The sequence below is a fragment of the Chaetodon auriga genome, chromosome 10, assembly GCF_051107435.1.
Source record: "Chaetodon auriga isolate fChaAug3 chromosome 10, fChaAug3.hap1, whole genome shotgun sequence".
In the NCBI taxonomy this organism is placed as follows: Eukaryota; Metazoa; Chordata; class Actinopteri; order Chaetodontiformes; family Chaetodontidae; genus Chaetodon; species Chaetodon auriga.
In genome coordinates this window covers 18418528-18441345 of record NC_135083.1, presented here as the reverse complement: position 1 = coordinate 18441345, position 22818 = coordinate 18418528, and the positions used below count along the sequence as shown (strand labels likewise).

The 22818-nt window shown below is 43.1% G+C and overlaps 5 protein-coding genes across 6 annotated transcripts; all 5 read left to right on the top strand.

Moving 5' to 3' along the window:
- The first annotated feature begins 870 nt into the window (after nucleotides 1-870).
- On the top strand, nucleotides 871-6974 carry ppardb (peroxisome proliferator-activated receptor delta b). The gene is made up of 8 exons (XM_076740476.1): nucleotides 871-1306; nucleotides 3077-3469; nucleotides 3596-3747; nucleotides 3864-4002; nucleotides 4302-4504; nucleotides 4688-4894; nucleotides 5009-5252; nucleotides 5930-6974. Exons 2-8 carry the CDS (start codon nucleotides 3136-3138, stop codon nucleotides 6175-6177), a joined length of 1527 nt encoding a protein of 508 aa, XP_076596591.1. The 5' UTR covers nucleotides 871-1306; nucleotides 3077-3135; the 3' UTR covers nucleotides 6178-6974.
- A 1777-nt stretch (nucleotides 6975-8751) lies between these two features.
- mkrn4 (makorin, ring finger protein, 4) lies at nucleotides 8752-12121 on the top strand. 2 transcript variants are annotated; one of them, XM_076740478.1, is made up of 8 exons: nucleotides 8752-8848; nucleotides 9606-9734; nucleotides 9829-10070; nucleotides 10145-10233; nucleotides 10325-10578; nucleotides 10670-10777; nucleotides 11127-11226; nucleotides 11310-12121. In XM_076740478.1, exons 1-8 carry the CDS (start codon nucleotides 8778-8780, stop codon nucleotides 11454-11456), a joined length of 1140 nt encoding a protein of 379 aa, XP_076596593.1. In that variant the 5' UTR covers nucleotides 8752-8777; the 3' UTR covers nucleotides 11457-12121. The 2 variants fall into 2 exon arrangements, with proteins under 2 accessions (XP_076596593.1, XP_076596592.1); XM_076740477.1 differs by lacking the exon at nucleotides 8752-8848 and having other exon boundaries at nucleotides 9408-9734; nucleotides 10328-10578.
- Nucleotides 12122-12333: 212 nt separating this feature from the next.
- fance (FA complementation group E) lies at nucleotides 12334-15626 on the top strand. Its single transcript, XM_076741604.1, has 10 exons — nucleotides 12334-12628; nucleotides 13230-13806; nucleotides 14040-14084; nucleotides 14181-14237; nucleotides 14322-14465; nucleotides 14548-14671; nucleotides 14891-14966; nucleotides 15074-15140; nucleotides 15264-15389; nucleotides 15477-15626. Exons 1-10 carry the CDS (start codon nucleotides 12354-12356, stop codon nucleotides 15579-15581), a joined length of 1596 nt encoding a protein of 531 aa, XP_076597719.1. The 5' UTR covers nucleotides 12334-12353; the 3' UTR covers nucleotides 15582-15626.
- Nucleotides 15627-16362: 736 nt separating this feature from the next.
- On the top strand, nucleotides 16363-18481 carry rpl10a (ribosomal protein L10a). The gene is made up of 6 exons (XM_076742044.1): nucleotides 16363-16411; nucleotides 16834-16905; nucleotides 17006-17086; nucleotides 17715-17863; nucleotides 17964-18136; nucleotides 18271-18481. The coding sequence occupies exons 1-6, from the start codon at nucleotides 16407-16409 to the stop codon at nucleotides 18439-18441; spliced, it is 651 nt and encodes a 216-aa protein (XP_076598159.1). The 5' UTR covers nucleotides 16363-16406; the 3' UTR covers nucleotides 18442-18481.
- A 1257-nt stretch (nucleotides 18482-19738) lies between these two features.
- LOC143327373 (uncharacterized) lies at nucleotides 19739-22795 on the top strand. Its single transcript, XM_076741672.1, has 13 exons — nucleotides 19739-19973; nucleotides 20082-20145; nucleotides 20240-20312; nucleotides 20398-20425; nucleotides 20623-20763; nucleotides 20848-20979; nucleotides 21309-21465; nucleotides 21548-21585; nucleotides 21683-21727; nucleotides 21820-21968; nucleotides 22046-22174; nucleotides 22354-22467; nucleotides 22544-22795. The coding sequence occupies exons 1-13, from the start codon at nucleotides 19962-19964 to the stop codon at nucleotides 22674-22676; spliced, it is 1215 nt and encodes a 404-aa protein (XP_076597787.1). The 5' UTR covers nucleotides 19739-19961; the 3' UTR covers nucleotides 22677-22795.
- Nucleotides 22796-22818: the final 23 nt, after the last annotated feature.

Genomic DNA, 22818 nt, shown 5'->3' with positions numbered 1-22818 from the left:
TAGTTATGTCTTAGCAGCAGATTGCACAACCTCAAACTGTGCTCAGAACTGCAAGTAGCAGATTGCTCAATGTAGAAAAAAGAAAAAAGTTAAGACAACATTGTTTTGGGAAAATGCTATTTTTGATATAGCATCACTTCTAAATTCATCTAATTATGAATACAGACATTTTTTAAGTCAATTTAAATGTGTATAACATGGCTGAATTCTCTCTTAAATGTGGACACTATATTTATATTTATGATGGAATATAACAAAGCCTCATGATTGTTGTGTGTCATTAGATTAACCACAAATCAATTTAGGAAGATGCACCATGAAATAAAAAAGGTAAAAAACACATTTCAACTTTCTTTTGACTACAGGGCCAGGGCCATCCATTGAATACAGATCAGGGAATAAGGTTTGTTTGTTGCTCTGTTGGACCTATGTTTACAGACTCAGCTATAACTTTAGTACCGTGTTGCTATAACTGACACAACTGATGGCCAGAAATGAAACCCAGGTTGTAATAAACAGTTTTCTTTGAAGGATGCTGTGGTCTCATGGTGAACCAGAGGCCGTCTGTTGCTTGGCCTGGTTGGTTATCATGTCATATTATGTGAAATATCATTAGATTAATAAAAATGGCTTCTTCATGACTTGAAAATCGTGCAATCCAACTCTTCAACTCTTATTTCTTGACTTAAACTCACATATTTACCTAACAAGTCCTGACACTACATGTAGCCTACCTATTTGTGTAGATATGATCAAAGCCACATAAAACCTGTCAAGGTGATGGCAGATGCAAAATAAATGTCCACGTTGCAGATTACAGAATCAACAGATCATATTATTAGACCTTGACTCCTCAGAAAGCTGTTTGCAGGACTCAGCCTGATGTGCGTATGTGTGTGTATGTGGGGGGGCGCTATGTACTGGCATGTGACGATGGAGGAGGAGGGGGGGAGTGAAGCAAAGCAAAGCAAAGCTAGGAGCAACAAGAAGAGAGTCGGGGAGGGATTATCAGTTAACTATGCTTGTCTGCATGTGATATCGTAGCGAACAAAAGTGTCCGAGCTGCTTTCCCGTGGCTCAGCGTTTGTCAGCTCGTGAGCTCCATGGAGGCCTGAAGCAGGCTGACTTTATGTTAGCAGGCTGACGTTAGCTCCTGCTGCTAGCTAACTCCCGAGTTCAAACAACTTGTCAACAGCCGATCGATCTGGACAGGACTCGGGACTGTTTTTGCTGCTTGTTTATTTTACCCCGCTGGCAAATTCTCTCGCCGTAAACATCTTCTCAACCAGCAGCACTATTGGGAGAGGTAAGCTAACTTGGCAAGACAGCTAACGTTATTTAAAGGCGCACACGGGAATGTGGGTCAGCCACGCTAACAGCTAGTGGTACTCAGTCAACATTCAAGGTTAGTAGCTAACTAGCTGAGTTAGCTAGCTGTGCCGACACTCCTCGACGGCCAACCGACGGGCTAAAGCTCCACATTTAAACTTTTTCGCTTTAAGGAAGAAGCTCCGCGTGTCTTTAACCTTGTTTCTTTCATCTCTTAAATTCTTATATCCAGTTACAGACCTGTCAGTGATTCATACAATTCACAATAATGTTAGCAGATATTTCCGAGAACCAGTGTGACAGGTTGGCTACTAGACAAGACCGAACAGTCCGAGTTAATCCCGGGTGGGTTTTGTTTTCGAAACGTTATGAAAGCAAAGTTTAGACTTTGAACCACTTTTAACTCATCATGTAACGAAAGTATACACTCTGAAAACATTAATAATATCTATTAAGTAACGTTTGACACTGTGGATGTTTGTCAGGGCATAACGAGCTACATACATGGATGGATTAATCCACTAGGGGGCCGCGGGGCAAGTATGTAACCCCCACCCCCAAAGCCCTCTCCCCTACCGCCTGCACCAGCGATCAACACTGCTCACTGTGTACATAGTGCATGCACCCTGTCCCCTTACAGCACCCACCAAGTACACTGTGCACCCTACCATGGAGCTGAGGCAAACAATAATACAGATGTCTCCCAGCTCCGGCGGAGACACAGTTTACTTTTTAAGATAGTGGAGAACAGACTGAAATGTTTAGGACACAGAAATGCCAGAGCAGAATCTGTGGTTGGCTGAGGCATCTTGAGTTGTGGGCCCTGTGTGTTCTTAGAAATGGGGCTCTTTTTAGTGCTCAGGCTTGCATTATTCATTTCGATTTTGGCCTCATAGATGCATATTCTATCCTGATTTTACCATGCTGGTTATACTGTGGGTGTATTTGGTCGTTGTGGGCATGTTGCTTTGTGGCTATAATAGGTTTTTCTATCACTTTTGCATTACTTAAATGAAGTGCCTTAATCTGCTGGTTGTTCAGTTTGCTCCATTAGCCATAAATAGACATTCCTGACTGGTTATTTTAGTGTTTTTTTTCCATAGATTTTCCAAAATATGCATTATATCATGATATATTACATAGACCATGAGAGAAGATTTTATGCACATCACCCATCCCTTTTAGTTTGGTGTTGAACGTCTGTCTTCAGAAAGAACTGGGCCACTCAGGGCTCTTAGTGGTCTGGGGCCCCTGTCTGTTCCGCTTGCCTCGTGGGTAATCCAGGCATGCCTACACAGCGTGTGTATATCATGTCATAAGCCTATTACTATCAAGGACATTCCCTGGCTGCTGAAACAAAACTAGTAGCAATGGATTGACTTGGGAAGGGACACTGAAATAAACACATTGTCAAAGATCAATAAATGCACTAATTTCAGTGAGAAGTGATTATACTAAGACCGAAAGGTAAACTGCCACACCATATATGCATTTTTACCAGTGTGCTTACATGAAAAATGGACATTTAGGGGAGTGTCTTGGCTCTGCAAAGTGTTACGACAAGCTTTATGCTCCGTTTGGCTTGTGATTGGTCACTGGAACTGTTGGATTGTTAACCACTCACATTGCAGTACTATTAGCAAAGTAAATAGATGATATGTGGACATTTGAGACTAAGTAAAATTGATCTGGTACACATTGCATTTAATGTTGATTATTTAAATCAAAAGTATTAATTATTCAATAGTGGCGTGATGATGGCAACGTGACAGGAGGGGAGCCGCTGAGTCAGCTTCAACAGGAACCATGGAATGGTTTCAGCAAACTGCTACAGAGCCACACGACAGGGTGAACGGCTACTGCAAGCCCAAATCCCCCCCGGACACAGCTGATGTCAGGTGGACGCCACCGGAAGGAGAGTCTGGAGGTTCAGACAGCTGTGAGGGGACAAGTGTGTCGGAGCTGACAGATCTACAAGAGCTGAAGTCCAGGGAAAGTGAGGATGAGGAGGACAAGGAGGAGAAGGAGGTAGTTCCTGCCTCTAAAGGCGTGAAAGGGGACCAGAAGAAAAAGGAGAAAGAGAGTTTGGATCAGGAAGAGAATAGCAAGCAAAACAGCAGTGCAGCATCCAGCTACACAGGTAAGACATTTACCTCAAAATCCTGTGACTTACTTCCTGGCAAATGAAGCATGATGTGTTTAGATGATAGATAACTCTTGAGCGATAATATTCATGTCATTTTATTTATTTATTTTTTTAATGCAGACCTGTCACATACCTCGTCACCATCGCTGTCAGAGCAGCTGCGTCTTGGCCGAGAAGACAGCACAGGGTCTGGTATCAGTGTGGAGTGTAAGGTCTGCGGGGACAAGGCCTCTGGCTTCCACTACGGCGTGCATGCCTGTGAGGGTTGCAAGGTAATACAATATATGTATCACAGCAGAAGAGCCAAATGAAATTACAAAGTCTCATAACAGCCATTTTGTGCAGTCTGATATGAGTTGCTGAACTGGTAGCTTTGTTTCTCACTCAGGGCTTTTTCCGGCGAACTGTACGGATGAAACTGGAATATGATCGCTGTGAGCGTTCCTGCAAGATTCAGAAGAAGAATCGTAACAAGTGCCAATATTGTCGCTTCCAGAAGTGCCTGTCTTTGGGGATGTCCCATGATGGTGAGAACAAAAATGCTCTTTGTTCATTATATTAATTAAAATAGTAAAGCTAATTATTTTTACAAATTTTAAATATTTACCTTGAAATGTAATTTACTAAGCAGCGTTTGTCTCAGAACAACTTTACTGAATAAAACAAGTGACAACTCAGTTTTTATTTATTTGTTTAATTTGTTTTAGTTACAAACCTGTTCCAAAACATAATCGGGTGTAAGAACCCAACCATGGTGCTGAAAAAGCGATCGACTCTTGAAATATCCACTCAGAATAAGACCACGCATGTGTGTGTGTTTCCTCAGCGATTCGATATGGACGTATGCCTGAGGCGGAGAGGAAGAAGCTAGTGGCAGGTCTGCTCGCGGAGGAACTGAACGTCGGCAAACCGGGTGGCTCAGACCTGAAGACCTTGGCCAAACAAGTCAACACAGCCTACTTGAAGAACCTCAGTATGACAAAGAAGAGGGCCCGTAGCATCCTGACAGGCAAAACCAGCAGCACCTCGGTACATTCCAGTTTCAGAACGGCTAATCTAACCTGGCCCGATATTGTCAGCTTCGGCTGTGAGCCACAACTACTTGTTGCTTGAATTGCTATGTTGTTTAGAAATTAAAGCAGTATATTATCAATTATTGTTAGTTTAACTTATTCTGGTTTAAAGCCTCATGGATTTTTGTCCTCCTTTTAGCCATTCGTGATATACGATGTGGACACACTCTGGAAGGCAGAAAGTGGTTTGGTATGGAGCCAGTTAGTTCCAGGTGCACCCCTGACCAAGGAGATTGGGGTCCATGTGTTCTACCGCTGCCAGTGCACCACGGTGGAGACTGTTCGAGAGCTCACAGAGTTCGCCAAGTGCATTCCAGGGTTTGTGGACCTCTTCCTTAATGATCAGGTGAGTCTCTGTCTACTCAGTGGGCTGCACAGCTGATGCAGCTGACAACACAGATGTTTTCCAAGTTGCTGTTGGTTCAGGCACTCATGGACGCTTGTCTGTGTGTTTCTGCAGGTGACTTTGCTGAAGTATGGCGTGCACGAGGCTATTTTTGCCATGCTGCCCTCTCTCATGAACAAAGATGGGCTGTTGGTTGCCAATGGTAAAGGCTTTGTAACCAGGGAGTTCCTGCGCAGCTTAAGAAAGCCTTTCAGTGAGATCATGGAGCCCAAGTTTGAGTTTGCTGTCAAGTTTAATGCTCTGGAGCTGGATGACAGTGATCTGGCCCTGTTTGTTGCTGCCATTATTCTCTGTGGAGGTGAGACTGAAGTGTTTACTAGAGAAGTACGAAGGATGTCATATCGGCTCATGGTTGTTTTCAGACTATCTGCCGGTCTTGAAAGGTCTTAAAATAGTGAATTCAGTTTCCTCAAAAAACATCCACTGAAGGTATAAACACTGGGTAATTTACAAAAGGTAATAATGTCACTGCTGAATCATTTTTTCTGTAAAGTTTCAATTAGACCTGTAACGAGTGCTGTCTCTGCTGTTTGTACTGCATCTGATATTAAGCTTTTACAGGGAAAGCCAATTTGAAATAAAGGGACAAATGTTGTTTTTAAAGTCAAACACATCACCTAATTAATTAATGATGTTTAATTGGTTAATTCATCCATCCATCTCATGCCACTTATACCAGCTCCAGGTCCCATTCATTCAATTAATTAAGTAATTAGAAGTTACTGTTATATACTGCTGGTAAGTAATGACAAAATGTTCGAGGCCATATCATCCCTACTGATGTTTCATCATACTTTCTTACTCTGGTCTGTATGACTGTGAAAGAGGTATTAACCTGGGTTCTATTTGACATTTAAAAGCCATTAAAAGAGTTTCAGTTTAACTTGGCACTCCCTGCAGGAACCCAGTATGTTTGCACAGAGTCAATTGTGATTGTGACATAAGGTCTCCCCTGATGCCTCTCTTGTTCTCCAGATCGCCCCGGGCTAATTAACGTGAAGCAGGTGGAGCAGAGTCAGGACAGCATCCTCCAGGCCCTGGACCTCCACCTACAAGCAAACCACTCTGACTCAGTCTACCTCTTCCCCAAGCTGCTGCAGAAGATGGCGGACCTCCGTCAGCTGGTTACCGAGAACGTTCACCTTGTCCAAAAGATCAAAAAGACTGAGTCGGAGACATCGCTCCACCCTCTACTACAGGAGATCTACAAAGACATGTACTAGTATTCTCCAGCACAGACTGCTTTTAGCAATACTGTTATAGACTGAATTCACATTTATAATAATACACTGCATTCAGTACAAGCACTGTTCCACGTACGGGCATGGATTTTAACATGGACAGATGAGGAAGAGTCACGTGGTAGGGCTAACACAATCAGCAAAGTCTTCTCAATGTCAGCATTACCCTCAGCAGAGTAACGTGTGTGCCTGTGTGTGCCTGTGTGTGTGCGCGTGTGTGTGTGTGTGTGTGTGTGTGTGTGTGTGTGTGTGTGTGTGTGTGTGTGTGTGTGAGTGTGTGTGTGAGAGAGATGAGCATCTGGAATCATTTGCTGCAAATCCTAGTTTCCCACAACGGTCACTTAACAACAGAGAGATTGATATGTTTTCTCTCAGGCTGCTCCTCTTACATTCTAATAGCAAAACTGACCCCAGAGCAGCGTCTAGAGAGAGCTCCTCCTCACGTGTGAAGGGAAAGCATTTCATGTTCTTACACCGGTGGCATAGTTGAAATAGAAAAGAGCCATCAGTTTGAACTGTGCAAGAGTTTCTTATGATGCCAATGTCTTTGATAAGACTGATTGTCCTCAGACTTTTGGTGAAGCTGAAGATGAACAAATTGGTTTATGTTTACACCATTATCATCATCATCATCATCATTATTATCACTAATGACCGCTACTTTGCCATTTGGTTTATAGAACACGAACTGGGCTGGCTCCAGCAGTGTAGAGCTCTCTCAAAGCAGCTGTCTGTGCAATACCGTTTTCCATTTTCTCAATAAATGTGGAGTTCCAAGTTATATAGGTTTTGTCTTAAAGCCATCTACCCAAGTGGTAACTAATGGACTATGCTGCACAGATGATGTTTTTGAAGCTGACACTATAAACACATGACCCATTGAAGTACAAGGGACCGCATGTTTTTTTTTTTTCTTTATTCTGACATGCAAATTATCATGAACGTGTCATTTTAAGGTTTTTCTTAGTTTATTCTTTGTAATTATGTTACTAATTATTTGTAATTGTTGATCATATTTGTAAGGGCAAAACATGAATTATCATCTTGTTTTATGTATTAAGTATATCTGTTCTTTCGTATTACATGCCTGCCTATTTAGTTCAGGTTGTACCAAGTGTGTCGTCAAACATGCCGACAAAATTTTCCGTGTTGAGGAATTTGGATTTCACACCTCTAGCAGGATTTACAACCCTGATTCCAAAAAAGTTGGGGCACTGTAAAACAAATAAAACAATGCGATCATTTGCTAATCCTTTTTGACATATAGTTAATTGAAATCAGTACAAACAGAATATATTTAATATTTCACCTCATCAGCTTCATTGATTTTTGTAAATATCTGCCTATTCTGAATTTGATGCAGCAACACGTTTCAAACATGTTGGGACAGGAGCAACTGAAGACTGGGAAAGATGTGGAATGTTCCAAAAACACCTGTTTGGAACATTCCACAGGTAAACAGGTTCATTGGTAACAGGTGATAGTATCATGATTGAGTATGAAAGGGGCATCCTGGAAAGGCTCAGTCGTTCACAAGCGAGGATGGAGAGAGGTTCACCACTTTGTGAACACATGATTGTATAAAGGAGTTTTGTGAATGATTGCATACTGTTTTCATGTTTTACACGATGTCCCAGCCGTTGTGGAATTGGAGTTGGACCTAAAAACCAGCATACGGTATCGTGATGTCATTACATGGGAGAATTGGCGATAATTAGAAATTGACATCCAGCATCTGGTGTCATCAGTTGTTTTTGTGTTCACCTGAGGTATAACCACAGTCCTAGATTGATATCCTTTTTGTGTAGAGTCTGGTTTGTTGTGTTAGAAGAGGCACAAAGTGTAACAGCCTTACGATACTGTAGCCAGGATTCCTAAGTTTCTCACTGTTTTTCCCCCCCATGTTCTGTAGGACCTCTTTTATCACTGCAGTTTTTCTGAATGGACTTCAGTATGTCAGCACTGGTGCACACAGTCCACCTTCAGAAGTCTCCTCTTGTGCTCTTATTCTGTCTTGATCCCTATCTACCTCTAATGTATGATCTGTGACATTATTCCACTGTCTCATCTAATCTCTGACTTTTTTTTTTTTTTTTTTTTTTTTTTTTTTGCCTTAATTTCCTGCTATTGGTACACATGTCAGATTTGATATCAATGGCTGATGTGCGGTGTGCCAAGATAGCAATGAGTGTAGATGGATAAAACAAGAAAGTACACCAAAAAGTTGATGTAAGCTACCTCTGTGCCTGCCATTTGTTCACAAAAACTATAGTCCCATGTAACTGTAACTGTCTGCAGACCTAGTTTAGTTACATCTCACTTATAAACTTTGTTAGAAATATTAGCACTGATTTTTCTCAATTATTTTTTAACATGAGGCAGATTAAATGACTGCAGTTCATTAACCTTTACCACTTGTGAAGTACCATAACTGACTAAACTTTTGGAGCGTGCAGACAAATAGATGGATCAATGGGAAATTGGAATACGTCACGTACAAACGTCAACGTCACGTTTCAATTGGTTGGTTGTGAAGTTAATTGCTAAAAGGAACCGGCTGTCAACTATTAATAGACAGAGAGATGGAAGGTGTTTGGCGGCATGCAGTAAACACACGGAGGATGGACTCGGCCCTCAGTGGAAGTATCTGTAGGTAAGAGGTAGCTGGTCGAATATGAAGCCAATGAAAGGGAGAAATTGTTGGGAAGTTGCACTTCTGACGCTGAGAAACTTTACAAACATCCATGTTTGTACCGAGAGTCCGTGCTGCCTTCAAATTATGTCGTGCCGCACTTGAATGCGGACGTTAAAGTTGAAAAGTGCGTGTTTTGGCGATGAAATGAAACCCCTGTTTTAAGTGAAATAAGACAAAGTTTCTAGTTGGCGGGTGGTTGACTTCTCGGAGAGCAGTGAATAAAGGTGACGGTGTATATCAAGAAAGAGCTAGTTAATTTTAATCGTTGACACATTAGCCGGACTTGTTGACCGTTAAGTCGGTTATTGGCAGCGACATTCACCGCGTTTAGCGCAGTTGTATTCAGTGTGAAGTTTAAAAGGAAGTCCGGACACCGCGAGCTGGCGTTTTTTTAAGGAGACTGATTAGGCAGCACGTAAACACAATTAGCTGAGCTGCTGATTAACTCAGGTCTGTGAGGGAAACAGGGCGTCACGGGCTGTTATCTCTAGATAATCGAGCCTGACACTGACCCTGTATGTAGGCCCATCTCTTCCAATAATTAGCCATAATGTAAATACCCTCATCAAATCAAAAGGGACAACCTTCTTAACAGATCAGTGAAGTTCAAATGTTTGGCTCAGAGCAGTGTGTGTCTGCCGTGGTCCGCTCTTTGGAAGTCGTTTTCTCGTGCTAAATTACCTTAGAAAATGACTATCTTCCCTTTTCATTGCAGGCGTTTCATAAACGGCTCTTGCAGACTTGGTCCAAGGTGTAATTATCGACATGAATGGCCAGTTAGACCATCAGCCCAAATATGTAGGTACTTTCAGAAAGGTGGATGCTGGTATGGTGAATGCTGCAGGTATGCACCCCCGCCCCCCTCAGTTGTATGTAACCAAATGCAGGATGACAAGTACACAAATTCCCAAAGCTCATTGACTATTTTCTGCCACTAGATATCTCCATGTCCTTCAGCCTGAAGTTGATGCAGCTGTTGCAGGTAGAAGAAGTTCAGTACCTGCAGTCTCCAGCTCCAGCGTGGCTTATGCTCCACCTGACAGACGAGGGTCCGAGCCTGCTCTACTGCAGGCTGAAGTGACGTCCAGGCAGCAATGTAGCACATCAGAGTTTGTGGTTAATGACTCAAATTCTCAACACAACACTGTGGCAGCAGATATTGCTGAGGAGCAGTCACAAGGTATGAGGTGTTTCCATGGGTGAAACTGTTTTTGGTCAGTATTTCTCTATACTTGACTGACTTTTTCATTGCAGATAATGACTCTGATCTCACTGCTTCTTGGGAATCGGCCCAGAGCTCAGAAGTTGCTCAAGCATGTGCTCATAGTGGAAGAAATGAGCAGGTTTGCTTTACTTTAAGTGTGGTCATTCTATGGGGCATTTGAACAAGTTGAATCCAGGAGGCTTTGTGCTAATAGCAACATTTGTGTCCAGGAGACTTCTTCCAATGAGACGACAGAGGATGCTACAGCTGCTGCTGCTGCTGCGGCCTCCAGTGCCCAGGGGACAGTAGAGGCCTTACTCCAGAGTAAAAATGTGATCTGTGGCATCTGCATGGACAAGGTGTATGAAAAGAAGGATCCAAGAAACCATGTTTTTGGCATCTTGCCAAACTGCAATCACTCTTTCTGTTTGCAATGCATCATGACCTGGAGGAAAACGAAAGACCTCGGGCCGGATGTGGTAAAGTATGTTTCATAGTATTTGTACATTTAACTGCATCTGACAAGGCATCATGAAGGATTTTGACTTCATCACTGTCTAATGACTATTTCTCAGGACCTGCCCACAGTGCAGAGTGAGGTCTGCCTTTTATGTGCCTAACAAGTACTGGGTAGAAGGACAAGCAAAGGAAAGCCTAATTGCTGCCTTCAAAGAGAAATTCAGGTGTGTTGTGAGATTCAGCTTTGATAGAGACAAGAATAACTACAGCAGGACTTAAGGTCTGACACAACTGATAAGCTGAAATTAATCTACCCTCCACACCCTAAAATCATTAGTGGGATTTTTTTAAATGTAAAGCAAGCAAGTGTTAATCTGTGACAAATTAAGGAAATATGATCTATACGACACATTTCACAGAGGTTGCATGATGACCATGTGGAGTCCATTTACGATATTAAACAAAACAGGATGCACTAAAAATTCTAAACTTGTTACTTTGCATTTCTTTCCATACAATTTTGTCTCTGTTATGTTAATGCATTATTTATGTATTGTCTCTTTATGATTCTAGTAAGAAAAGCTGCAGTTACTATGCACGATACAAATACTGCCCCTTCAAAACGGAGTGCCTTTATCGGCATGACAGACATGCACGTCGCAGGTCATTCCTGGTAAATATAATCCTGTCATATGCTTTTAAGTTCTTACTGCCATTGGTATGCATGAGATGATGTGTTTGTTTCTTGCTCAACAGTATCCCGCACAAGATGAAGATGAAGATGACTACGATGGCGTAGATCTGCTTAATCTTTTCATAGCCATGACCTTTCTCGCTGGTGGTGACGATGATGATGACGACTTTGCCTTTGGCTTTTACCTCTCTGAAGAGTATGGTTTCTGAACTTTTTTCTTTTTGTCAGTGTCTGCAACCACTGAATGGGGTCTTGATTATAAAATGCACCCCAGAAAGAACACATGGCTGTGTTGACCCTTCTGTCCTCATTGGCTCCGTGTTAAAACATCTTGTTTAGACGTGATCAAGACCAGGGTTACTACTGGTGCACCATGGAAAGCAAAGGTTCAGGTTCTTAAAGCAGTCAGACTGCAGCAGATCATTTCACTAACCAGCACTCCTTCAACCAGAGAGGAACTGACCTGTGAAATCACCTGCTGCAGTCTGATTGTAGGACATGTATACTTGGCTCTCCATGGCACATGGTTTGTTACCCCTGTTCTAGATGTAAGCTTCCATGTGTCGGACAAATATTGAATCTCTAATGAATTTGTGGTTAATCTGTGGCCCTTCTAGTTTGAATTATGTCACCCTCCTGTGGTGATGGTGCTTCAAACATGTTGCAGATTATTTTTTTTCCCCCTGAACCTCTACTGATAGTGCTCAATTCTGACTTCTGTCCTGGCAGTTTGCACCATTTTGATATTTTAAAGTGTTGAATGGCTGGTAGTTTTTTAATTGTCTGTAAAGTTATGCTGTACCCCCTTCTTGCTAAATATCCACTACTGATTATACCTGCCTCAAGCGATTAGTCATGACATCCCGTTCCTAGTTTTGGCAAGAATGCAAAATGTTTTATTTCTTTTAAACAAGTTGTACTTGTACACAGAAAATAAAATATTGCTTCACTCTTTGTCTCACTGGAAAGCTGCGTTGTGCTCTTCATTGATACTTTTGCAATTAGAATTGTGATATTCAATTTGGGAGGCTGGACTCTTGGTTTGGCTGTCACCGCTAGGTGGAGCTGTCGGGCACAGTTGGTGAAACTACACTGGCGAAGAAGACATGTCAACAAACCTGGCGGGCTGGCTTGCAGGTTTGTGTCAAGCTTCATCTGGGAGAATGGACGCTGCCAATTTGATGTTTCTGAGTCGGTTTGACGGCCAGTCGAAGCTGCTGGTCCTGTCGCTCCTTTGTGGAGTCTCCGGTGCCCAAAGAGCTCTGGGTGTCTTTCGCCGGCAGCAGCGTGCAAACCCCGGAAAGTCGCTGTCTAACTTCATAGACACGCTGTGCCAAGACGAAATAACCTGTCCAGGGTCTGAAGCCCGGCCATTAAAGCTGTAAGTAAAAGTATAACGCGTTAGGTTTCCGTAAAATACAAAATATATATTCATACTTTGAGTCAAACTTGTATTTGTAGTGACTGCTCAGGGGCAGCGGTGGTTGCCTTCAGGGACCGTAATTTCTGCTGGAAGTTAGCGGACGTCAACGCTGGGACATTAGAGCAGTCCACAACTTCAGTGTAGGACGCTGGACTATTCAGTCCTCAGTAAACCATGTCCATTTGACCAATAAACATCTGTCACAGCAACCATTTTAACTTGTCATAGTACCAAAATGTCAGTAAGTCATTAACAAATTAAACCGTGATGTGTTACACCCTCCTCCAGCATCAGCGACTAATAACTCCAAACATTGAGACTGCATTCAAACATATAACCTTATAAAACAGAATACATGCATTAAGATTAAGACAGTTGTTCATAATATTTTTGGCTTGGGAGCCCTTTCAGTAAGACGATCAACAGCCAAGTCAAAAACATTTTCCCTCTGAACTTAAGTGATCTCATTTAAATAATTCATCATAATTCCATCTGCTCCTGTATTATGCTGCATACCTGTGCCAGTGCCTCACATCTATTTTTCCTTCATCTATTCCAGTAAACCCCTGGTGTGCCTGTTTCCAGCATTACTCAAGCAAAACCTGCTGTCCTTCATCTATCTGGTCTACCCAGCTCTTCCTCGGACCGCTGTCCTCCATCTGCTCAAATGCCTCAGCCAGGATCCTCATCCAAGCCCCTGGGTCTCTGCTCTGGTTAGGCAGCTGGAAAGAAACCTGGGGTCCCACAACAAGGAGCCTTTGTACACTCCGCTGTGCAGACAGAGACTCCAGGAGCTGTCGCAGCGTTTGGTTGGTTTTGGTGAGGCAGGAGGATGGGCCAAGTGCCTCAGCGGTCAAACAGTAGAAACTGGGTCTCAGAGTACATCTGGTTTATCAGAGCTGGGGACACAGAGGAAAAGGAAGGGCAGCTTTATAACTCTGGACTCAGATGGTGAGGAGACAGCACAGCAGCATAAACGGATAAAGATGGATGCCTGTGGTAGTGAATGCCTCGATGCTGAAGAACAGAAGGCGAAAGAAGTGATGTCAGGAGGATTAGAAAGTGATGCTTCAGGAGAGACTCCTGCTGCTGAAGAGCTGCAGCCAGCGCCAGGCGCCCTGCCTGAACACATAAAGGTAGAGATGGACTTCTTCTGTCCTGTCTGCACTGAAATGTGTCATCCATTTTTCACAGTTTTCTCAGTTTGATCTCTTTCCATTAAAGAACATAATTGTGAAATGATGATTAGATACCCCCCTGCCAGCAACTGTCCACATTGATCAAATCAGGTGTACTAATCGGACCATTCTTTTGATCTTTATCACACTTACACTTTACATAACTAAATATGGTCTATATGTTTATTTAGGTTGCTATTCTTCAAATAAAGGAATTACTGGAAAGTCAGACAGAGGTAAGAACAGTGTCTTCTTTCTTCATAGCACAGATTGAGACTGACATTTGGTATTACTATAATTTATTGTTTATCATTATTATTGTGTGTTTGCAGTGGGACCAGAGCTCCATGGATGTGTTCAAAGTGCTGAACGAGTGTGACCCCGGCCAAGTATGTCCTCAAAATATTCCAGCTGACTTTATTTTTTTACCCCTGCATTAATACTAATCCCACATCTCTACCTCTCATCTTTAGCTGGAGATGTTGTGCAGTATGCTGAGTTTGCCTGACTTGCCGGAGCAGACTCTGCCTAAACTGTGCAGCAGTATTTTGGCTCCCTCTTCTGACCTCAGCTACAGCATGGCAACAACGCTCATCAAGAGCCTCCTGCTGGAAAAGGTCTGTCACTGAATATAGCAAAGGGTGCAACGTGTGTCTCTGCGTGAGATATTGACAGGATGTGTTTTCGCTGTACCCGCAGGTGCTGTCTCTGTCAGAACCAGCTTCCAGATGTCTAGTCACTGCAGTGACATCGCTGTGCAGCCGTTGTCCCAGACCAATGTGCCACGCTCTAATTGTACCAGTTCTAGAGGAAAAGAGCATGGGTGAGGAAGGGGTTGTGATCATTTCTGAGCACTGACTGCCACAGGGGGGTCAGTTAGTCACAGAGCAGCAGCCCCGGAGCTGGCATGGATCCAGTGTCCTGTTTCAAGTTCATGCAAACAAGACAGATGCTTTGATGTTATGAAGGCCTGAGCCATGACCTCGTTCTTCACCTCTCACTTCCACTGATCGCCTATTGTTGATCTTTGTTTTGTTTTCAGGGAATCCACAGGCTGAGCTTCTGAACAGACTGATAGAGGGCTGCCTGGATTCCCATTACAGACTGCTGGTGCTTCAGTAAGATCATTTCAGTTCTTTAGACATATCAAAGAAGCACAAAATAATAATAGACTCATGTGGTAATTAGTTGTTTGTTGATGTAGTTTTTTCCCCTTTTCCCCCAGAATGACATTCAAAATAGCATGGAGTGAGGCGGTGCTCTCCATTACCCACAGCTTGCTCGACTCCAAGGTAATCTGAATGTTTGTTTGTGGGAAAACTGCTGAAAGACCACTTTTACACACATTGAACTCTTTTTTCAGGTATTCATTGTTTGTGTTACTGGGCTTTTTCGTTTGTTTGTCTGTTTTCCAGCTCAACTTGAGTGAAGAACTATTTGCACAGTTCACCGAGCAACTTGTGAGCCAGGGTCCTCAATTCACAAAGTCTGTGAAGTTTGCAAAAATGATGCTGACAGTCCTCACAAAATATGGCAGTTATGTAAGTTTCTAAATTCCTACAATGGCTGAACAGTGGATATAATAGCATTGGTAATCTCTCTTCATACGTGTTAATGTGTTTTTCCAGGTGACTGCTGCCCACAAACACTCCCTGTATGGCTGCCTGATGTTAAATGAAACATTCCTGAAAAAGTCTCTTCAAGCTGCTTTGAAAAGAATCACACACTCGTGAAGTTTCATCTGACCTAATGAGCATTAATAAACCTGTTTAAATATGTTCTTGTCTACTTTCTTTGGATAAAAGTGTCTGCCGAATGACTTTCTGGCAGTAGTATGTATGTATGCATGTGCGTAGCTCTGCCCAAAATCAGTCTGTAGAGTCTTTAAATTAATAAAAAAAATTCAGGTTTGAGCGAATAATCAAAACATACCTCCTTTTTCAGTATGGTGACTGCAGGAAGTTTGATGGGAGTATTTTTATATTGTGTTATTTTATTTAGTGTATTGTTTTTTTTTGTTTTTTTTTAATTTCTTGAATGGAGCATTCCTTCTACCACTGAAATTAAACATACCAGTACACTGCTTTGTTTTTGGATACACATCTGTATTTTTAGACACTAGTTTAAATATAAAGACAGTTTCTTTTGAACTGATTTGAAGCATTTACATGTAGTTCAGAGAGCTGTTGATTCAGCTGTATTGCATTACACAGAGAAGCGTTTGTGTTATTTAGCTCACCCTCACTGATATAAATGGTAACACTAAATATGGTTTGTAATCGATTACATGTCAGTTAGCAGTGTCAACCACCTCCTGTATTCTGTACATGTTGGCCAGAATTTGAAGTAGAAACATTAATAACATAAAACGTTAAATAATATCAAAACGCGTTGTTTTTATATTATTAATTATATTTATATTTGCAATAGACGTATTTAGTGGAAGAAACAGTCGCTCGCGCTTTTGGATGACGTCACCAAGGTCGCTTTTATTATACGTAACTTCCGGCTAAACTTCCTTTTTCAGCGTAGCGAGAAGAGAGGGACGGGTCGCTAAAATGAGGTTAGCCGTTGCTATACAGTAATGTTAAGAAATAAAGTATTTCTACACTTCTGTTGACTAGCACCGCTCTTCTAAACCTGTAGTATTATCATCTTTGGCGGCAGTCGTGTTATTTAGTGTTTACGACTTACATGAAGCGAAACATGACGCACGGGACCGGTTCATCTGCCGGTGTAGAAGCATGTTAACCTTTTTGGATGTAATCCACTGTCATCCTTGGATTTAGAAGTGTTTTAGAAAACGATCCAACATCGGATGAATACAGTAACTGTCGTAGATAATATTAATATAATTCTTTCCGAACTTTGATCATTTTTAATGACTTTCTTAGCCATCGTAGACCAAGTGTAGGAGCTAGGCTAACTAAAGTGTACCCCAGTTGCATTTACTTAAACATGTTTTGTGGTCATTTTATGATACAGTAAGGTCTCCAGAGATACGTTGTATGAAGCTGTGAAGGAGGTCCTGCAGGGCTCTCTGGCCAAGCCAAGGAAGTAAGTCCATATGAGTAAATCTGTTCAACCTGTGACACCTAAGTCTGGAAATGAAATGAAGTAATTATGTATTCATGTGTAACTTTGCATCTGTTTGTAGGTTTGTGGAGAGTGTGGAGCTGCAGATCAGCTTGAAAAACTATGATCCCCACAAGGACAAGCGTTTCTCCGGCACTGTCAGGTTCGGCTTTTCACTGTTTCACCCACCCTTTTCCCTGTGTGCTTCCAGCCCTGTCTGAGTCTTCAATAGCCTGTTTGACGGCAAATAGATGCTGAAATTTTTAAAGTAAAAAAAACAAAAAAGACAGGCCAGGGGCAGACATGGAGAAGTACTCTGGGTAGTCTGACTGAGCTGACCCAGCCTTGGCTGGCGGAGGCGATGCAGACGGACCCCTACCCTGGGTCTTAAAACATGAGGGAAGGTTGTGAGTGGCTGAGCTGGTAAGTTCATGTCCTCCAGCCGACCAATTTATATTACGTTACCAAAGAGGTCAGCTGGACACCGGCCATGGTGGTGGTGTGGGTAAGACTTCTTCTCTTACACACTTAATTCAGGAAGGTGTCATTTGAAGATGGCAGAGTATTTTGATTTTCTGTCTGATCAATGTGTTGTCCTTTATGGTCTATTATTTGCTTTAGAAGTGCTCATTGCAGCTGTCATTTCAACCCGTATGATGCAGATTGTCTAGAAAGGCCAAGACTTAACATTCATACTGATTATGGGTACAACCACACCCTGCCTTACTTCCACTAATGGCCCCTGGCCTGTGATTGTGAGCAGTGTCTCTGACCGCTTTGTTAATACACAGGCTGAAGACTCTCCCCAGGCCAAAGTTCTCCGTGTGCGTCCTGGGAGACCAGCAGCACTGTGATGAGGCCAAAGCCGCTGATCTGCCACACATGGACATCGAGGCTCTCAAGAAGCTCAACAAGAACAAAAAGCTGGTCAAGAAGCTCTGTAAGAAGTTGCCATCATGATGTATGAGACACCTGCCATGTAACAATGGCTCTGACAGGCTTTTTAACAAATGGTCTTGTTTTGTCCTGCCCCCTTCTAGCCAAGAAGTATGATGCCTTCCTGGCCTCTGAGTCTCTGATCAAGCAGATCCCTCGTATCCTGGGACCTGGGCTGAACAAGGCCGGCAAGTTCCCCTCCCTGCTCACCCACAACGAGAACATGAATACCAAGGTGGATGAGGTCAAATCCACCATCAAATTCCAGATGAAGAAGGTATGCTGAGCTGTACTGGAGTTTGAAAAACCTGTACTTCACTGGTTCATGTTACTGTTTTTTTTTCCTTTTTTATTTGTTGTAAGCACTGATCGTTTGGTTCCTGAACATTATATCTTGATTTTGGGTCATAGGTGCTCTGCTTGGCTGTAGCTGTCGGACATGTGAAGATGACAGAGGACGAGCTTGTGTACAACATCCACCTGGCTGTCAACTTCCTGGTGTCTCTGCTGAAGAAGAACTGGCAGAACGTGCGTGCCCTCTACGTCAAGAGCACCATGGGCAAACCTCAGCGCCTCTACTAAATGCCAGCTTTTCTATTAATAAATGTGGAGATGCTCCAAAGTTGACTGTCTTGGGATTTTTTTTGGTCAGATTGAATCTTTGGTTTTTGTAGTCTTAATAGACTTAAATGGTCATGGACATGTCAGTACTTTGAGTTTAGGGTATTTGCAAAGAATTTTCAACTGCGACCTAACCGGTGCTAAACACATTACTCTGTGCTGTGGCTCATAGTTCAGGTGTATCTTTTTGAAAGGGACTTTTTTCATAACAATGGAATGTTTGCAGCTACAGTTTTCACTCATATTTGTTAATGTGTTTTTTTTTTTTTTTTTTTTTTTTTTTTTACCTTTTTCGTAACAGTGATAGAAAAACTAATGCTGAAAAATAATGCAGCTAGCAAACATGGAGAGATTAAAAATGCAAATGTAACTTGTGCCTGGGGATAAATACAGACCTCCTCATTAGCAGTATGTGATGACTGATGCTTTCCTCCTCATGTTTTGCAAATCTTGTCAGTTCAGTGAAGGGGTGGACAAGCCCACACACATGATACTGAAGCCCACAGCACTGATACTAAAACAAGACTTAGTAGTAACAGCACTTTAGGGACTGATTAGACCACCCCACAGTTCAGTGACATTTTGCTTCTGAAGGTCTTATGTGTTATGTTGACCATGTGGAGCTCCCTCTGTGCTCCTCATACAGATTTATCCCTCAAACTGTAATAATTTGACAACTTTGGAGGCAGTTGTTGAAGGAATTAAATCTGTGATTGTCCTAAAGCAGGTCTAATCCTGGACTCTAATACTAAAACAAAATGCATATCTGTGGACATCCTGACTCAGCTGACCTGTCCAGTGGGCCATCAGTGGGGCTCGTCAGGGGCAGGACAGGCGTATTGACAGATGCCGTGCTGGAGCTTTGTGGGCATTCTTCCTCAACCACTGAACAATATCAATAACACAGTTTACCATCACTTTACAGAACTTATCAAAAGCATGCCCAATGAATCACAAAAAACTGGAAAACGAGTTGACATCATTTTAAGGCCAGTACAATAAATATGTGTAACTTACCACTAAGTACCACTTAAAATCCCTTCACATGAATCAATGTAGGATATCACAATACTCTCTGTGCCTTCATCTGAACTGTTTTAACTGAGTCAAATGTATATTTAAGACCCAAATGTTAGGCTCTTCAGAGGATGCAGGGGGTGGGTGCTGGTGGGACAACACCAGCATTTATTTACTGAAGACAAAAACAGCCAACAGGTACAGCCATCACTACCCATGAGCCTCTTGGGGCAGTCGTCCTGCTCTGGTTTGACTGTGGATCTCTTAATAGGATTATCTATTCTCAGTGCGGGAGAAAGGCCGAGGGAGAAATGAACCAAACACGGACAGGAACTTCTGACAATATATATTTCTGTTTTCAGCAGCGATGAGACATCCACCACTGACTGCGAAGGGGATTTGAATAATTAAATCTGTTTTCTCTTACCTGAGTGAGACTCTTGGATTATTCTTGTGAAGGCGTGATGAGTGCTGAGGTGAGTCAAATAATCTGCCAGCTGTCCTTCCTGTTCCTCTTAATACTGATAACCACTTTATGTGTAATGGTCGTGTCGTTGAGTGTCAGATGTGATGTTTCATTTCAGCCTGATGCAGAGACAGTCGGCTACTGTCCCTCCGCCATGCTGGACAGCGAGGACAGTGAAGAAGGTAACAGCTCCAAACACACCGTAATGTTTCTATTAACAGCCAGAAACCGGGTCTCGCAGCTCTGCATCTAAACTGGTTTGAATCTTTGCAACAGACACCAGTCAAGAGGAGCCGCCAATCACGAGCTGGAACGAGCTGTCCATCATAGAGCGTGTGGGCCTCAACAGGTGACACAGTGAGATATTTACCTGCTGCACGGACCGTCATGTCTCAGTGATATGATTTAATCTCGATTATCTTGTTTTCTGACAGTGTGGAGATGTCAGAGAAAGATTTGGAGGTGAGGTCACCCACTTCACTTTACTTCCACCACAGATTACTTTACTTTAGCAGATGAAAATGTGTTCATTATTAAATTTACATCAGAGGAAAGTTTTCTGAATGAACGTGTCTTTTCGTATTCCCTGAAGCTGAAGTTGATTTTTTTAACCGCAACCATAAAACACGCAGCTGAATGAAATGTCTTCTTGCGTCCAGACGGCCTTCTCTCAGATCGCCCTGGCCTTCCGCTGTGATCAGTACACCCTGAAGCAGAGGCTGCAGGCGGAGGAGCACGCTCGCAACCTGGCTGAGGAGAACATCCAGCTGGAGCTGAGCAGAGGCAGGGAGACGCTGGAGGTGCAGTAAATGGCAGGTGCTCTGAACTGAGCCTCAGTGACAGCAGCAGAGCAGGAACACATGTGTGTTTGTGTGTGTTTTCAGACGCTGAAGGGCCTGTGTCTGGACAGTAAGCGCAGTCGGATCCTGCAGAGGCTTGAGCTGTCTCTGGACATCCTCGGGGGGACTGTGGAACGAATCTCCAACACGGCAGAGGTGCTCGGAGCCGTTCACCAGGTACGCTGAGACTCCTCTGCTCCTGCCTTGGAGTTTCTAGTAGAGTTTGAGACCGTGGCTTCCAACCTGTGTGTCGAGGGTCCCAAACGGGTCCTAGAATTGCTTGTCACAAAATTCAAATCAAAAATTCAGGTTCAAATACTCAGATTAAGAAATCGATTGAGAAAATAGGTTTTGAGGGCTTTTAACAGATGTTTGTAGCCCAGACACTCTTCGGCCTTCCTCCACATCTAAAATCAGATTTGTGTATGCCTGTACACTGAGAGCATATAGACAAAAACTCACAACCTGGCAACCCCAAGTCTCTTTGTATTCATGTTCTTTGACAGGAGGCTCGGGTGAGTCGGGCAGTCGAGCTCATGGTGGCTCATGTGGAGAACCTGACGAAACGACATGACAGAAACCTGGCAGAGCTGGAGGAGGCCAAGAAGGTGATCCAGCAGCACAACTCCTCCAGAAACATCATCGATCCCAGAGCGTCTCCAGGTCTCAGATACCTCCTGTCTCTCCATGTCTTGTTCTGCTGTCATGTGCGATATTTGACTGACCACTGGTCCTCTTGTTGTAGATCTAGAGGACGGTGAGAGAAGGAGAAGCTCTCAGCCGGTATGCAGACACTCGGCCATCTAATATGAGTGCAGCTACATTTTCATCACTTCGATCTGCCTTTCATTTCTGCTCTTCTCTCTCTTTTTTCCATTAGAATAGCAATTTCCGTCGAAGGGTCAGCATATCATTAATTCCCCCGGTACGAAGAATTCTTTAGTGAACTCTCCCACTTTCTTTTTAAATTTTATCATCCAGAAACCCAAACAAGCTTTGTCTCATTTGTCTGCACAGGAGAAGATAAAGCGGGACTTGAAGAAAGGGGCCGCTCATGGAGGATCCTCCAGCAAGAAGTCTGTCCGCTCCTGCCCTTCTCCCCCCCCGAGCTCTGAGTCCAGCTGCTCGGCCATAACCAAGGACGACTGCAACTCAGTGGAAGACAGGTCAGCTAGAGTTCATGCTTTGCATCTGAGCCATGTGTTCAGCAACGGTGCATCACCTCATTTCTCTGCTTTTTCAGGCCACTCGATCCTGATGAAGCTCCATCGGAAGCTTCAGCTGTTCAGCCTCCTCCGCAGCCCCCTCCCATCCCCAGCCCGGAGTGCCTCCCATCAAAACAACTGGCAACCACGAAGATGCAAAGCAAAAAGTATGGCTTGTGATCACCGCTCACGGGCAAAATAGCAGAAACACCACACAATGCAATAGCCTGCAGTCAAGAAATGTTTCTCAGCACCTGCAGTTGAACAACGATGAATTGTAAAAGTAGTTACACAAGTTTCATTTAATGTTTCTCTGTAACCGTGTGCATGCGTGTCTTCGTTTCAGATCCCCTCTGGACACTTTGAGACAGAGACACAGGTCAAAATCTGCATTATCAAAGAGAAAAGCAGACAAGGATAAAAAGAGTTCCGATATTTACCGACGGCTTTCTGCGAGCACGTAAGTCGACGTGTGTTTTAAAAGCTTTTGATGGCTTTGATTCAACTTGTCCTCGCTGACTGAACGCTGTCCTCAGGTATGGCTCTTTGTGGAGACAGCGTCCTCCGGCTCACTGGCTGTACCGCTGTCGCTGGGTGCTCCTCTGCACATACCTGTCTGTGCTTTTCTGTGTCGTCACGTTGACGTACTTTCTGCTGGAGGCTTCATGATGGAGCATCGCTTTTCTGGGATATACGGTTATCACTGAAATCTGTGACTGTACTGTAAACATGACCTGCTGATACACTCGTGTTAGTCTGGGAAGCTCTTTGTATTTGAATACAAACATTTTGATGTAACACTCGTGTTTGT